At 41.2% G+C, this 16,688-nt stretch overlaps 1 protein-coding gene across 1 annotated transcript in view; it reads left to right on the forward strand.

Moving 5' to 3' along the window:
- The window catches only part of SUPV3L1 (Suv3 like RNA helicase), a 29,538-nt gene that overhangs the window by 11,950 nt on the left and 900 nt on the right, over positions 1-16,688 (forward strand). The window contains exons 6-14 of the mRNA XM_023205049.2: positions 598-709; positions 4,205-4,282; positions 6,025-6,116; positions 8,003-8,183; positions 8,740-8,833; positions 9,915-10,134; positions 12,083-12,163; positions 12,508-12,684; positions 16,279-16,427. Of these exons, the coding sequence (XP_023060817.1) occupies positions 598-709; positions 4,205-4,282; positions 6,025-6,116; positions 8,003-8,183; positions 8,740-8,833; positions 9,915-10,134; positions 12,083-12,163; positions 12,508-12,684; positions 16,279-16,427 (1,184 nt within the window). The remainder of the gene's footprint in view (positions 1-597; positions 710-4,204; positions 4,283-6,024; positions 6,117-8,002; positions 8,184-8,739; positions 8,834-9,914; positions 10,135-12,082; positions 12,164-12,507; positions 12,685-16,278; positions 16,428-16,688) is intronic.

A 16,688-nucleotide genomic window follows, 5' to 3' on the forward strand; every position in this document is an offset into this window, starting at 1 on the left:
GATAGTTCAGAGATATACAAAGTTAAAATGTGAAACTGCTGCAGTGTCTCATGCTTTTGTTACCTGAGGATTTAGCTGATTTGAGATGTTTCCAAGTTTCCCCAGGTTGTATAAGAGAGTGGCTCTTATTTTACTTTGTTTTTTATAAAAGGGAAAAAAGCATTGGGATTTTTTTTTTTTTTTTTTTTGAGACAGAGTCTTGCTCTGTCTCCAGGCTGGAGTGCAGTGGCATGATCTCAGCTCACTGCAACCTCCATCTCCTGGTTCAAGTGATTCTCCTGCCTCAGCCTCCTGAGTAGCTGGGACTACAGATGCACACCACCACTCCCAGCTAAGTTTTGTATTTTTAGTAGAGATGGGATTTCATCATGTTGGCCAGGATGGTCTCGATCTCTTGACCTTGTTGATCCGCCTACCTCAGCCTCCCAAAGTGCTGGGATTACAGTCATGAGCCACCATGTCCGGCCATGGGAACATTTTGTTTTAACTGGTGAAACAAATTAATTTGGTGGTAGTAGAGAGAACACACTGTTAAGTATCCAAAACATATTTTTGCCATTATTTTCAATAATTCTAGGTTTTTTTCTGTCTTTCTAGGGTGTGCCATGTGACTTGGTGACAGGTGAAGAGCGTGTGACAGTTCAGCCAGATGGGAAACAGGCTTCACATGTTTCTTGTACAGTTGAGATGTGCAGTGTTACAACTCCTTGTATGTATATGCCGTTTAAGAAACTGGTTTGGTATTTTTAATTTTTTTTTTTTTTGAGACAGAGTCTGTCACCCGGGCTGGAGTGCAACGGTACTATCTCAGCTCACTGCAACCTCTGCCTCCTCAGTTCAAACAATTCTCCTGCCTCAGCCTCCCAAGTAGTTGGGATTATAGGCACCTACCACCACGCCCGGCTAATTTTCGTATTTTTGCTAGAGACGGGGTTTCTGCGTGTTGGTCAGGCTGGTCTCGAACTCCCGACCTCAGGTGATCTGCCCACCTTGGCCTCCCAAAGTACTGGGATTACAGGCGTGAGCCACTGCGCCTGGCCGTGGTGTTTTTAATTTTAAAATATACTTGAACATGTGGAATACGATTTTTTTGTGTGAAGAAAAAATTTAAAAATCTAGAAAAAGAAGAGAATAAGTATGACAAACGTGTGATCCTGCCACCACTGACAAGTGCTTGCACCTGAAGTTCTTGCCCTTTTTCTCTGAAAAGAAATAATGAAAATGTTAAGGCGTTAAGAGCTCTGAAAAGAGCTAAAATGTTAATAAGTGTAATTGAAATTTCCTTTATACCACTCTCCAGTTTAATTCCTCTCTCCTCTTTTGTTCTAACTGTTAACAGATATTTGGTGTGTATAGTTTTCCTGTCTCTTTTCAGGATATATATTATGTCACTGATATGTATTACTTATCAGTATTCTAGATTGTTGTGTTTTTAAAACATTTATGTGATTATTATGTTATTACTGTTCTACCACTTGCTTGTTTACTCCACAAATGTGTTTAGACCTATCTAGTCTTGTTGAAGTATCTATAGCTACATATTTGTAGTTACTTCGTTTAAACTGTCTTATAGAATTCCATCTTAGGACTGAAATTATTTGTTACCCATTTGTTAAAGGATATTTAGGTTGTTTAAAATTTTTTCCTGTTATGTGCACTGCCACAATGAGCTTCTATTTAAAGTTGTTTTGTTTTGTTTTTGAGTCAGGGTCTCACTGTGTCACCCAGGCTGAAGTGCAATGGTGCAGTCATGGCTTACTGCAGCCTCGACCTCCTGGGCTCAAGCAATCCTTTTGCCTTAGCCTCCTGAGTAGCTACAACTACAGGTGTGAGCCACCACACCCAGCTAATTTTTTATTAATAAATTTTTTGTGGAGATGGGTTCTTGCTGTGTTGCCCAGACTGGTCTATAACTCCTGGCCTCATGTGTTCCTCCCACCTAGGCCTTCCAGAGCAGTGGGATTACAGGTATAACCCATCGCGCCTGGCCTTAACATTTAAGTGAAAATTAACTTTTTCCTTATTATGTAAGCAATCATGTCTTCGTTATTGAAAATATAAAAATGTAAACAAGCAAAGAGAAGAAAACAAACATACGTAATTTCCCAATCCCATCTGTCTGGAATCAGCAAGTGTTAAATAACCCTCTGGTATATATTTTCCAGACTTTGTCAATATTTGTGTTCGTTTTGTGTATGCATACAGTTATGTGTGCATGGTGGGTATATATAGTAAACAAATAGGAAGGTGCTTTATTATTTGGTTGCTTGCTTTTTTTCATTTTAATAATCAACTTTGTGAGATGAATAGTTTATAAAAAATCAATACATTATAAAGTAATATATTATACAATAGCACAGAAGTTTATAAATCAGAATTTCTTCTCTATGTCCTCTCTTCTAGTCTTGTTTGTACATATCCAGATCACTAAGTACTTTTTTTTTTTTCTTTTGAGACAGGGTCTCACTCCTGTCATCCAGGTGTGAGTGCAGTGGCACGATCACGGCTCATTGCAGTTGCAATCTCCTGGGCTCAAACAATTCTCCCGCCTCATTTAAAAATTTTTTTTTTGTAGAGAAGAGGTCTCACTTCGTTGCCCAGGCTGGCCTTGAACTCCCGGGCTCAAGCAATCCACCTCGCCTTAGCCTCCCAAAGTGCTGGGATTACAGGCATGAGCCATCATGTCCAGCCTCAATAAGTAATTTTTAATCTGACGATTTTTCCATATAGAATTAGCTTTCTTTACATTTCTAAGTGTCATTGTAAGTATATTAATTGTATTTTTAAATGTTCTCTTTTCAATTCTGTGGTATTTGGAGAAGAAAGTAAAAATATAATATATGAATTATAGAGATCGGAATAATATATTTGGAAGCATTTTAGCTTTAGAAAATAAGATGAGACACTACTCTTTGCCATAGTGATAGATTTAAAACCCCTAAGAATAAGCATAGCTGAGGCCCAAGGAATTATTCCTTCTGCTTTACTTTCTGCTCCTGAGAACTGCCTGGTTTCCTGTTGTGGAGATGCTTCATTAGTAAATGAAGGGCTGTCACCTCCTTGTTCTGCAGCTTGCCTTCTTCTTTTACTTCTGTCTAGATGTGATAGCTCTCATCAGGCAAATTCCTCAGGCTGTCTCTTAGATTGCAAAAAGTAGGACGAGTGGAACTGCTCAGTTTGGGAGGCAGTGTGGTAGAGTATGTAAGAATATAGACTTGGAGCTGGGTGTGGTGACTTGTGCCTGTGAATTCTGGCTACTTAAGAGATTGAGATGGGAGGATCACTTGAGGCCAGGAGCTCAAGGCCAGCCTGAACAACATAGTAAGACCCCCATCTCTAAAGAAAAAAAATTTTTTTTTTTTGAGCCAGAGTCTTGCTCTGTTGCCCAGGCTGGAATGCAGTAGTGCAATCGTGGCTCACTGCAGCCTCCGCCTCCCGGGTTCAAGTGATTCTCCTGCCCTAGCCTCCAGAGTAGCTGGGACTACAGGTGCAGACTACCACACCTGGCTAATTTTTGTATCTTTAGTAGAGACAGGGTTTCAGGTTTCATGTTGGCCAGGATGGTCTCAATCTCCTGACCTTGTGATTCGCCTGCCTCGGCCTCCCAAGAAAATGTTTTTAAAATTAGCTGGTCATGGTGCTGCATGCCTCTAGTCCCAGCTACTTGGAAGCTGAGGCAGGAGGATTGCTTGAACCTAGGAGGTCGAAGTTACAGTGAGCTATGATTGTGCCACTGGACTCAGCCTGTGTGACAGAGTGAGGCACTGTTAGGAAGATCACTTTCAACCCAGGAGTTCAAGGCCATCCTGAGCAACAGTGAGACCCTGTATCTAAATTAAAAAGAAAAAAAAAAAAGAGTATAGACGTTGGAGCTAGATGGCCTGGGTTTGATTTTCATCTCTACACTTACTTACTGTGTAACTTAAGGCAAGTAACTTAATTTCTCTGGGCCTCTGACTTTTCGGTCAAATGGAGATAGTGATAATACTTAACCTCATAGATTTGTTGTGAGGATTAAGCAGGGGGTACTTAAGAGGAGGTAAAACACTTAAAACAAACCTGCCAAAACAGTTAGAACAAAGAACCCAGTAAGTGGTGGTGATGGTGGTGGTGGTGATGGTGATGCTTGAATTTTAGTATTGGAATTTGTTTATAATACTATTTAAGTGGATGTTATTGCTCACATTAACTTTTTAATTTTCAGATGAAGTGGCTGTAATTGATGAGATTCAAATGATTAGAGATCCAGCCAGAGGATGGGCGTGGACCAGAGCACTTCTAGGTTGGTGGTGGTAATGCCATAAAACCCGAACTTCATGACATCTGCACTGAGATGCATTTTTATCTGCTTGCCATTGCCAAATAGAGTCACCTAGAACCTTTCTTTTGACACAAAAAAGTCAACTAAGTATGAGTTTTTATTTTCTAAATATTATTTTAATAATGGGAAATCCATTTTTTCCTGTACTAAAACTAGCATAACCATGTAATTAAAGTTAAAATGTTAAAATCTCATATTTACACAACTACAATTTATGTTTTGGTGTGTTTTATGCTAGTCTTTTTTTTTTTTTTTTTTGTATGTGCGTATGGTGTTTTGAGAACATCTAATTTTGTATCTTGCTTTTTTTCAGTTTTGTTTTTCATGTGATATTTTTCATATTACATATTAATATGATCACATATCTCTGTTGAAGGGCTATACCGTAATTTGCTCCATAGAGTTGAACCTTTTTTTCCCTATTACTAATAAGGCTGCAGTAAAAATCTTTGTGGCCAAAGCTTTTTATTTTTTGAGACAGGGTCTTGCTCTGATGCCCAGGTTGCAGTGTGGTGGCACAGTTGTGGCTTACTGCAACCTTGACCTCCTGGGCTCAAGCAGTCCTCCCAACTCAGTCTCCCGAGTAGCTGCAACGACAGCTGTTTGCCAACGTGCCCCTGGTTAATTTCTAAATTTTTTGTAAAGACAGAGTCTCCCTATGTTTCCCAGGCTGGTCTTGAACTCCTGGGCTCAAGCACTCTTCCCCCAGCCTCCCCAGATGCTGGGATTATAGGCATGAGCCACTTCACCCAGGTTATTTTCTTTTTTAAAAATTATTTCTTTAGAATAGGCTCCTGTAAGTGGAGTTCTTGAGGTCCACAGACATAAATGAACATTTCTACTACTTGATGTTGGAGTGAATTTTTGATCATGTTTTAGGGCAGGTGTTTTCAAATTTAAAAACAAACAGCTGAACTTGGCTGGGTGCAGTGACTCAGGTCTGTAATCCCAGCACTTTGGGAGGCCGAGGTGGGCGGATTGCTTGAGGCAAGGAATTCAAGACCAGCTTGGCCAACATGGCGAAACCACATCTCTACTAAAAATATAAAAATTAGCCAGCCATGGTGGCGCATGCCTGTAATCCCGGCTACTGCAGAGGCTGAGGCATAAGAATCACTTGAGCCTGGAAAGGAGACGTTGCAGTGAACCACGGTGAACCGAGATCATACCACTGCACTCCAGCCTAGGTGACAAAGCAAGACTCTGTCTCATGGAAAAAAAAAAAAAAAAGCTGAACTCTTTTTTTAAACAAAGAGTATACATTGAAGCCTGTTATGTAAAGTAGATGGAAGTGTATCTGCTCAGGGATAAGGAGCTTGGAGTTTCTTCTGCCCTCCAACCCCCAACCTCTGAGGTACCTCAGCGATTCCGTGGATCCTAATTTGAAAAACACAAGTATAGGACCTGTGTTCAGTACTAAGCATCCAAATGCCAGCTTGTAATCTTGGCTGGTTTCACTCTGCTGGAGTTGAAACCTTGGCCAAAGCAATTTAAAAGGCCTGAGATTAATAAAAATTGGATAATCTTGGCCCACTAGAAGTGGGTGGTTATTTCGAAGTTTGCATCAGAGATAATATTTTTGAAAATACTTGGTAAGATTGTAAAGCAATATGTAAGCCAACGTAAAGTACTTTAGCTATGTAAAATGTTGCATATTTAATTATACATCTTTAAAATTAAGAAACCCAGTTTTGCATTGACAGGACTCTGTGCTGAAGAAGTTCATTTGTGTGGAGAACCTGCTGCTATTGACCTGGTGACGGAGCTTATGTACACAACGGGGGAGGAAGTGGAGGTATTCGATTAGATGCTTTGGTCTCCAGGTGGCATATCAAATAGTCCAGAGTACCTAGGCAGTGGCTTCAGAGGCCCTAGATAATGCCAACATCAGAACTTAACTAAAAAAGAAAGCTTCATTTTCTTGTGATCAACTAGATCATATATATTTGATTGAACCTCATGATCTGAAGTTCTGACAGAGTGGTCATCATACCCTAAGTCTTCCGAGAGTACAGGAAATTCTTCACTTCTTGACAAAACCTTGTGGGGCTTGAGTAGATCTCTTCAAATTAAATAAATTAGTACTCTTAGAAGTTTGAGACCCAGCATGTTTGTCGTTTTGTAAGTCTTGTATGTCAGATATTGGGGCCTTTGATACACATCTAATTGCCAGACACAGTTTATATTCCTTTTTCAGATTTTTAGAGTTGGAAGTAACTGGTTTCCTTTTAATCCTACTTCTCTTTTTCTTTACCAGAGTTCTATGATAAAATGAAGTATTATTATTATTATTATTATTATTATTATTTGAAACAAGGTCTCACTCTGTTACCCAGGCTGGAGTGCTGTGGTGCAGTCACAACTCACTGCAGCCTCAGCCTCCTGGACTCAAGTGATCCTCCCACTTCAGCCTTCCAAATAGCTGGGACTACAGGTGTTTGTTTGCCACCACGCCCGTCTAATTTTTTATTTTTTTGTGTGGAGGGCATCTCACTATATTATCAAGGCTGGTCTCGAACTCCAGTGCTCAAGCAGTTCTCCTACCTTGGCCTCCCAAAGTGCTGGGATTATAAGCATAAACCAAGGAAATAGTTTTGAATTCGCCTCTTATTTTAGTTTTGCGCTCAGGGTTCAAGGAGAGATAGTGGAATGTAGTAGAAGAAATTTTGGCGTCCATTCTGTGTTTTGCCATTCTTAGCTTTGCATTCTTTCTTTCTTTTTTTTTTTTGAGACAGAGTTTCACTCAGTTGCCCAGGCTGGAGTGCAGTGGCACGATCTCGGCTCACTGTAAGCTCTGCCTCCTGGGTTCACGCCATCCTCCTCCCTCAGCCTCTTGAGTAGCTGGCACTACAGGTACCTGCCACTATGCCTGGCTAATTTTTCTGTATTTTTAATAGAGACGGGGTTTCACTGTGTTGGCCGGGATGATCTTGATCTCCTGACCTTATGATCTGCCCGTCTCGGCCTCCCAGAGTGAGCTTTGCATTCTTTTTTTTTTTTTTGAGACGGAGTCTCACTCTGCCGCCCAGGCTGGAGTGCAGTGGCCGGGTCTCAGCTCACTGCAAGCTCCGCCTCCTGGGTTTACTCCATTTTCCTGCCTCAGCCTCCCGAGTAGCTGGGACTACAGGCGCCCGCCACCTCCTTCCGGCTAGTTTTTTGTATTTTTTTAGTAGAGACGGGGTTTCACCGTGTTAGCCAGGATGGTCTCGATCTCCTGACCTCGTGATCCGCCCATCTCGGCCTCCCAAAGTGCTGGGATTACAGGCCTGAGCCACCGCGCCCGGCCCGAGCTTTGCATTCTTTAGACAAGTCACAGGTTAGACTTTCAAAATGTGCCTCAGATGTTAATTTTTTATTGGGCTCAGTTTTACTGTTTTATAAAATGGAAATAGCAGTTAATAACCTTTCTGAACTTAACACATTGCCATGAAAATGAAATATATGAGAAAAAGCTTTGAAAATATATGAAACACTGTGTTTCATCTTACTACTTTAGAGATGCCAATGAGAAGTGATGGTAACACTTATAATAACAAAATAAGTGTTTTTCTGTGTTTTATTTTGAAAAAATTGGTACTTATCAGTTTTTAGCTTAACTGCATTGCAAGCTTTTCACTTAATCACTAGTCACAAGAAGTTGAGTTGGGTGTGTCACTTTGCCATTTCATGTCTTTATTGTAGGTTCGAGACTATAAGAGGCTTACCCCCATTTCCGTGCTGGACCATGCACTAGAATCTTTAGATAACCTTCAGCCTGGGGACTGCATTGTCTGTTTTAGCAAGAATGATATTTATTCTGTGAGTCGGCAGATTGAAATTCGGGGATTGGAATCAGCTGTTATATATGGCAGTCTCCCACCTGGTAATTATTGACTTTCATCATGACAAGATATGAAATCTCCTATCTTCTATCTTTGCAATTTATGTTGAGATACGTATAAAAAACGTAGTAAACAATATTGAATTAAGCTGCTTGATGTATTGGTAATTTGTTAAACATCATATAAAATAGTTTTCTGTTTCATTTAGTGGAAATAGAAGTATTTTCATTATAGTTCTTGTTAGTTGCTGCTATTATTAGACCGTATCTTAAATGTTGAGTTTATTAATATTTTCTTACAGAAGTGTCATTGAAATCTGGACTTGACCATGTCCTTTTAAGTTGTAGTCCTGAAATCTGTGTCTTCAGGAATAAGTCTAGTGTGGTGGGGGATTGTGTTGCTATATGACGGAGTATTTGAAGGAATGGATGTAAAGGATAAGTGGCTCCTTGAGGATATAAAGAAATAAAGTTTGAAACAGTAAAGGTTTTGTCATTAAAAATGGGAAGAACAGGAGTGAGGATTTCCAAGATGTACTTAGCTCGATGTAATAAAAGACTGAGAACACTGATTTAACATAAATTGTTCTTGTTTTAGGGACCAAACTTGCTCAAGCAAAAAAGTTTAATGATCCCAATGACCCGTGCAAAATCTTGGTTGCTACAGATGCAATTGGCATGGGACTTAATTTGTAAGTAATTTGTTTTTAATAAACATGAATATTTAGTGAGTTGAATGGTGGTTTTTTGTTTTTCAATTTTCTAATTGGCATTAATGACCAAACACTTTGATTTGGGAGAATAAATATTATAGGCTAGATTTGAGATTTATCTTGCCTACACCTATTGAGGGAAATAAAAATAAAATATTAAATAGCACCAGGACTTTTTTTAGGGACAGGGTCTTGCTCTGCTACCCACGCTGGAGTGCAGTGATCCAATTGTAGCTCAGTGCAGTCTTGAACTCCTGGGCCCTAGCGATCCTCCTGCCTCAACCTCCAGAGTAGCCGGGACCACAGGCATACACCACAAAGCCTGGTTAATTTTTTTTTTTTTTGGGTGGTGACAAGGTCTTACCCTGTTGCCCAAGCTAGTCTCTAACTCCTGGCCTCCAGTGATCTTCTCACCTCAGCCTCCCAAAGTGCTAGGATTGCAGGCATGAGCCAGTACACTCGGCCCACACTAGGATGTTTGAGTGCTGCCCTCCACTACTGCTAACCTATCGTACTATGTCACTTTATTTTCAGTTTTTCAGTCAGGTGTCCGAGTGCCTAGTATGCATGTAGGGCTAGTTATTATCTCTAAATGATAACAATGTTAAGCCTAAATATTATTTATTTATGTATTTATTTATTTTTGAGACAGTCTCACTCTGTGCCCCATGCTGGAGTACAGTGATATGATCATGGCTCACTGCAGCTTCAAACTCCTGGGCTCAAGCGGTCCTCCTGCCTCAGCCACCCAAGTACTAGAGCTACAGGCACACACCAACGTACCCAGCTGATGTTTTTAATTTTTTGTAGAGACTTGGGTCTTGCTATGTTGCCCAGACTGGTTTTGAACTCCTCGCCTCAAAACAATCCTCCTGCTCCAGCCTCCCAAAGTGCTGGGATTATGGGTGTGAGCCACTGTGCCAGACGTTCCTTAATTTTTTAAGTGGCAGTCAAGGTTGCAAGAGGACCTAAGCTAGTATTGAAGTGAGCATTATGCAATGACCCAAGTATTGGAGAGTTTTTCATACAGTCTGCAGGATCACTTTTATTTCTGTTTCAGGAGCATAAGGAGAATTATTTTTTACTCCCTTATAAAGCCCAGTATCAATGAAAAGGGAGAGAAGGAACTAGAACCAATCACAACTTCTCAAGCTCTGCAGATTGCTGGCAGAGCTGGCAGATTCAGCTCGCAGTTTAAAGAAGGAGAGGTTACAACAATGAATCAAGAAGATCTCAGTTTATTAAAGGAAATTTTGAAGAGGCCTGTGGATCCTGTAACGGTAAGGTGTAACATGTTAATTACTACTTCTCTGTGGAGGACAGTCATTCTTTCCCTCACCCACCATCCAGACTCTCGCCTCAGACACATTTCTGGATACAGACATAAGTGAAAGAAAGTTTTGTGCCATGAAAACAGCATTTAAAAAAGCCCTACTTGATTGCTTTGGAGAGCCATGGAGATCCTTTGATCAGAGAGTGGTATGCAAGTGAAGGTCCGGATGGACAAAGTTTAGCGAGCCTGATTTGCCTTTAGTTCCTTCTGGAATCTAGCAGCGGGAAGGAACAGGGAGGAAAGCAGTTGCTTCAACTGAGCACACAGAGCTACATTAGTGGACTGAAAAATGACCAGAAGCCTGAATATAGACGAAACCCTTGAGTATGGGGCAAAAACAGCCCTAAACAATACACCTTCATCCAGTGAGGAGAAGGTTAAATTTTGGTTAATATTAGTTAATGAGTTAGAATTGTCCCTGTTTGAAACAAACTTTCTATTAATAGTTAAAATTTAAAGTTGCCTGGAAAATTCACTTACATGGCTTATCTCATTTGTCCGTGACACTAGATGAAGGGGAATATAGACATGAGATCATGCAGGGAGAAGCTTCCAGGGGCAGGCTGTGCTATAATCATTTCTGTAACTTAGCAGTACAGTTAGGTTCGTGGGTGGCTCCCGTGACCTCCCTCCTTCCCTCCTGGGCACCTCATGTCCTGAACTCTTCTTCCCTCATGACTAATCTCTCTTGCCTCTTTTCCTCTTTGTCTTTTTCATTCACTTTCTCTCTGTTTCATAATCCATTCCTTATACTTACCTGTGGCCGTGTCTAAGCACTGTAATGTGCAGTGAAGAGAACTCACTTCCAGTTCAGAAATGCTCTCATGTCTTTCTAGATGTGTGTATGTATGTTAGTTTTATGGCCTTGGTTAAAGTGACTGGGTTTTTCTTCTTCATTTTAATTCAGTGAGGAGAATTGAGACATGGAAAACGGTTTTACCCTGGAAAACAGATTTTTCTTTCCTTTTGTTTTTTAAGATAGTGTTTCACTCTGTTACTCAGGCTTCAGTGTGGTGGCATGATCACAGCCTACTGTAACCTCAATCTCCTGAGCTCAGGAGATCCTCACACCTCAGCCTCTTGAGCAGCTGGGACTTTAGGTGCTCACCACCATGCTTGGCTAATTTTTAAAATAAATTTTGTAGAGATGGGATCTCGTTATGTTGCCCAGGCTGATCTTGAACTACTGTCCTCACGTGATCCTCCCACCTTGGACTCCCAAAGTGTTGTGATTACAGGCATGAGCCACAGCACCTGGCCATAAAATCTTTTTTTTTTTTTTTTTTTCTTTTTGAGACGGAGTCTTGCTCTGTCGCCAGGCTGGAGTGCAGTGGTGCGATCTCGGCTCACTGCAAGCGCCACCTGCTGGGTTCAAGCAATTCTCGTGCCTTAGCCTCCAGAGTAGCTGGGATTACAGGCGCCCGCCACCACGCCCAGCTAATTTTTGCATTTTTAGTAGAGACGGGGTTTCACCATGTTGGGCAGGATGGTCTCGATCTCCTGACCTCGTGATCTGCCCACCTCGGCTTCCCAAAGTGCTGGGATTACAGGCGTGAGCCACTGCGCCCGGCCCATAAAATCATTTTTTATATGCTGTCAGATCATCATAGGTTTTAGAAATATGACTAAAATGTAAGCAAAAGATAATTTCTCAGTAGCCATAATCTTTCATTTTTACTAAATCATCTCATCAGCTTTTCTAATAATAAATGGTAAAATGATGTATTTTCTTTTACTCAAACTCTTGGCATTTACTTCATTTGGTGAGAGTTTAGCTTGAATGTGTTTATTTGGTGAGAGCTTAGCCTGAATAGGACTTTATCATGCAATAACTTAAGAAAATTTGTCGTTTTTTTAAAAAATCAGCTTATGATTGTTTTTTCTTTTACTAAAAGGCAGCTGGTCTTCATCCAACTGCTGAGCAGATTGAAATGTTTGCCTACCATCTCCCTGATACAACACTTTCCAATCTCATTGTAAGTGGAAACTCCCTTTCGAATCGCTTCTAAAAATGTCGATATGTCAAGTGATTACTGGTTAACCTCATGAGCATGAATGGATAGTCTGCCTTTGAGAGGTTGTTATTTATAAAATTTATTTTACAAGCGAAAACTTTTTCTCAAAATCTTTTGGGACTTTAGTCCTGAGGTATTTCCTCTCAGTGATTCAGGTGGGGAAGGATATGAGGCAGTGATTAAAGCAAGCCTTTATGGAAGTTTGTTCTGGATTAAAGAGATTGCCTTTTATAGGCTTGAGTGTTATTCATTGTTCATTTTAATTGACTTAGGCAGTCCAGTAATTTCATGTCTTTTTTCCCCAGGATATTTTTGTAGACTTTTCACAAGTTGATGGGCAGTATTTTGTCTGCAATATGGATGATTTTAAATTTTCTGCAGAGTTGATCCAGCATATTCCATTAAGTCTGCGAGTGAGGTATATTTTCTGCACGGCCCCTATCAACAAGAAGCAGCCTTTTGTGTGCTCTTCACTGTTACAGGTAAGCCTTTATCTTTAAGATATTTTGAGTTCCTTCAGGTTCATGCAGTTTCCCCAAACAGTACTTTGTTATTCAAAATAAAACAATTAGAAGAGTACTCTGTAATATGAGAGACTTTGTAAAAACTTAAATAGGGATTAATAGTAGCAATAGTGTTGAGTTTTCTTAAGTGTAAAGCACTGAGCCAGGGGTTACTGTCTTGTATGAGCACCATGCCAGGGTTCTAGCCCCTTTTTACTCATTTGGGTAGGGATGTAAATCTCTGACTTCTGAGAATCACAGGATTCCTGGGGGCCAGGAAGGACAGTGGACACTGAACTTCCTGCCCCGATTTGCTGTTCTGTCACCTCTCTGGGACTTTGCCCGCCCTATTTCCACTGCTTTGCATGCTCTCTCCACCCCACTAAACCCAAAGGCCTCCCCTTCTCTGAATCTTGTCCTGACTCACTGAGGTTCATTGCCATTTCCTCTGTAGGCCTGAGCATTCTGCATACGAGCTATATTCTAATCAAATCTACCTCTAAACTTATTTTTTAAATAACGTAAATAGTCCAGTGCTGTGGCTTATGCCTGTAATCCCAGCACTTTGGGAGGGCAAGGCAGGAAGGATTGCTTAAGCCTAAGAGTTCGAGAACATCTCCAGCAACATAGCAAGACTCCATCCTTTAAAATAAAAAATTACATAAATAATACATACATTCTCTTTATACAAAATGAAAACATTACAGATAGCTTAAATGTGGCTCCCTCCCAATCTTAGTCCTCTGAAATAACTACTTGTGTACGTTTGTGTGTGTCTTTGCAGACTGTTTTTCATTGTGTTTGCCTACGTGCATGTTCATATGGAAACACTAGATTTGTGAGGGTACATTTCCCCGTAAAAAATTATCTTTTGTTTTTTGAGACAGTCTCACTCTGTTGCTCAGGCTGGAGTGCAGTGGTGCCATCTCCTTTGCCTCCTGGATTCAAGCGATTCTTGTGCCTCAGCCTCCTGAGTACCTGGGCTTACAGGCACGTGCCATGCCTGGCCAATTTTTGTATATTTTGTAGAGGCGGGGTTTTGCCATGTTCCCCAGGCTGGTCACGAACTCCTGAGCTCAAGCAGTCCACCTGCCTCAGCCTCCCAAAGTGCTAGGATTACAGGCATGAGCCATTGTGCCCAGCCCCATCAACGTTATCTTAATGAATTACTCACAACTTGCCTTTTCTTTTTCTCTTAACAATATGTGTTAGAGACCTTCCATGTCCAGATGTTTACCTAGAAAATATGTTTCTTAGAGCTGGCATTTGTGAAAAACTTAGCTAGCATAAGGTTGAAGTTTATGGAACAGTCTTAAACTACTGTAAACTGACCTGAGTGGAACTCAGTCCCATGGCCTTGGCCCCATTCACACCATCCTTTAAAGAGCTATTCTAGTGAATAGAAGCTCTTTACTAAAGTGTAGGGAGTCTCTGGAACGTGCAGGTCAACAGTTGCTTGTTTTCTTAAGGTCTCACTATGTTGCCCAAGCTGCGGTGCCGTAGCGCAGTCATGGCTCACTGTAACCCCAAACTCCTGGGCTCAGGCGATCCTTCCACCTCAGCCTCCTGAGTAGCTAGGGCTACAGGTGTGTGCCATGATGCGCTGTGTGTTTTCTTTTTGAGATGAAGTCTCGTTCTGTTGCCCCAGCTGAAGTGCAGTGGCATGAACTTGGCTCACTGCAACCTCCGTCTCCCAGGTTCAAGTGATTCTCCTGTCTCAGCCTCCCAAGTAGTTGGGATTACAGGTGCCTGCCACCATGCCTGGCTCATTTTTTGTATTTTTAGTAGAGATGGGGTTTCACCATGTTGACCAGGCTGGTCTCGAACTCCTGACCTCAAGCGATCCACCCACCTTGGCCTCCCAAAGTGCTAGGATTATAGGCGTGAGCCTCCTTGCCTGGCCGCTCCATGTGTTTTCTGTTTGAAAATTAGAATATGAAGTCTAGAGGCTTTTCCTTTTTTCTTGATCTTTGTCCTTACTGAACTATGAAAGAGCTCAATCACATTGATGATTTACCATGCCCCTTAGGACTGTGATTTGGAAGCTGTGCTCCATGGACCTCCTTTAGGGCCAGCTGCTGGATGGATGGATGGATGGATGGATGGATGGATGGGCGGGCATCTCTCCCTGCCTTCTCTGCATAGCTCCTTACTTAGCTCTTTTATGTATTGGGCTTCCATTAGTTATCTGTGGCCAAAAAGAAATAGAGGTACTGCCTTTATAAGATAACTTGAGAACTCATGCTTGGCCTGTCCTGCCTGGCAGGTCGTGTGGTCACATTTCTGTCTTTTATGGCTATCCTACTTGGCATTTATTAAACTTAGCAGAGTGGACCAGACTGAATTTAACAGAATTGTGGCATTATTTAACCACAGTTGATCTAAAACTACTCTTCCTCTCTGAAGTATTGACCTTGTTTAGGTTAAGCATTTAGAGATAATTTCCCCTAATTAGGAAATGAATCATTTGAAATCAGCTTGAATCTTGAAGCTGAAGATTTTATGTAAACTCTTCTTGAGGGGTCTTACTGTGTGGTTGTATGTCTATCTTCTGTAGTACAGGTGATGTATAATATTGCCTAATGTCTGGAATGCAACATGGTTTTCAAAGCACATTCCCCAGCAGTGTCTTGTGGTTCAAGACAGGGCTGTGGTGTCTCATGTTACCAATGAGGAAGCTGAAGCACAGAGTGGTGACTTGGCCAAAGCCACACAGCTCGCAGGAGGCAGAGCCAAGATTGACTTCCGACCAGCCTTGCACCAGGCCACCTCAGAGGGATTCTATATAATAAGGGAGAACATTAACAAGATAAACTTAAGCTTGTATTTGAGGTTATAGGACTATTACATAATGAGATAGAAATAGGAGTCTTCAGGTACGGTCTGTCCGTAGCTTGGAACATCACATATTCCTAAATAAGAGTTAACAGACTTAGGCCCTGGAAAGTTAGTCCTTCTACAGCTTCTTTTTTTTTTTTTTTTTAAACTGCTCCTTGTGGAGCAGGGATACTCTATAGGTTGTATGCCCAGAGTAGCCCTTGAACTTCTGCTGCACATATTATTACCCTGGTTTTAGAAAAAGAAGGAAATCATCTTTTTTTTTTTCTTTCTTTCTCCAGATGGTCCCACTCTGCTGGAGTGCAGTGGCACGATCATGGCTCACTGCAGCCTTGACCTCCCTGGGCTCAGTAATCCTCCGCCTCAGCTTCCTGAGGAGTAGATGGAATCACAGGCACACGCCACCATGCCCAGCTAATTCTTTGTGTTTTTTATAGAGATGGGGTTTCTCCATGTTGCCCCAGCTGGTCTCGAACTCCTGGGCTCAAGTGATCTACCTGCTTCAGCCTCCCAGAGTGCTGGGATTATAGACGTGAACCACTGTACCTGGCCTTATAAAGTATTAAATGTTCTTAAAAAAGGAGAAAAGTACAAAGGAGAAAAGAAACCACCTGTCTATTGAAATACAACCACAATTAATGTTTTTGTTTTGCTTCCTTATTTTTTCTCTTTCTAATTGTAGACTTAGGGGAATTCTGACACTTCTATGAAACTCTCTTCCTCTTTCCTTCTCAGTTTGCCAGGCAGTATAGCAGGAATGAGCCCCTGACCTTTGCATGGTTACGCCGATACATCAAATGGCCTTTACTTCCACCTAAGAATATTAAAGACCTCATGGATCTTGAAGCTGTCCACGATGTCTTGGATCTTTACCTGTGGCTAAGGTACCAGCATTTTTCCTTTATGTGCTCTCATTTTTCTAGTAGGACAAATTAAAGGTTTTATGAATTTGCTTTTCTATTTCAAATTATGGACATATTTGCAAGATGCTCTATATTATGTCTGTTGTCCATAAAGGCAGTTCAACTGATGGAATGGTTTATACCCATTCCAAAAATGACTTGAGTTATTGCAATTCTAGTTAAGATGGCTGGGTGAGAAGGAAGGTCCACTGGACTCTTGCTGGTCAAAGCATGGTCCTTGGA

The sequence above is a fragment of the Piliocolobus tephrosceles genome, chromosome 9 (assembly GCF_002776525.5).
Source record: "Piliocolobus tephrosceles isolate RC106 chromosome 9, ASM277652v3, whole genome shotgun sequence".
Classification (NCBI taxonomy): Eukaryota; Metazoa; Chordata; class Mammalia; order Primates; family Cercopithecidae; genus Piliocolobus; species Piliocolobus tephrosceles.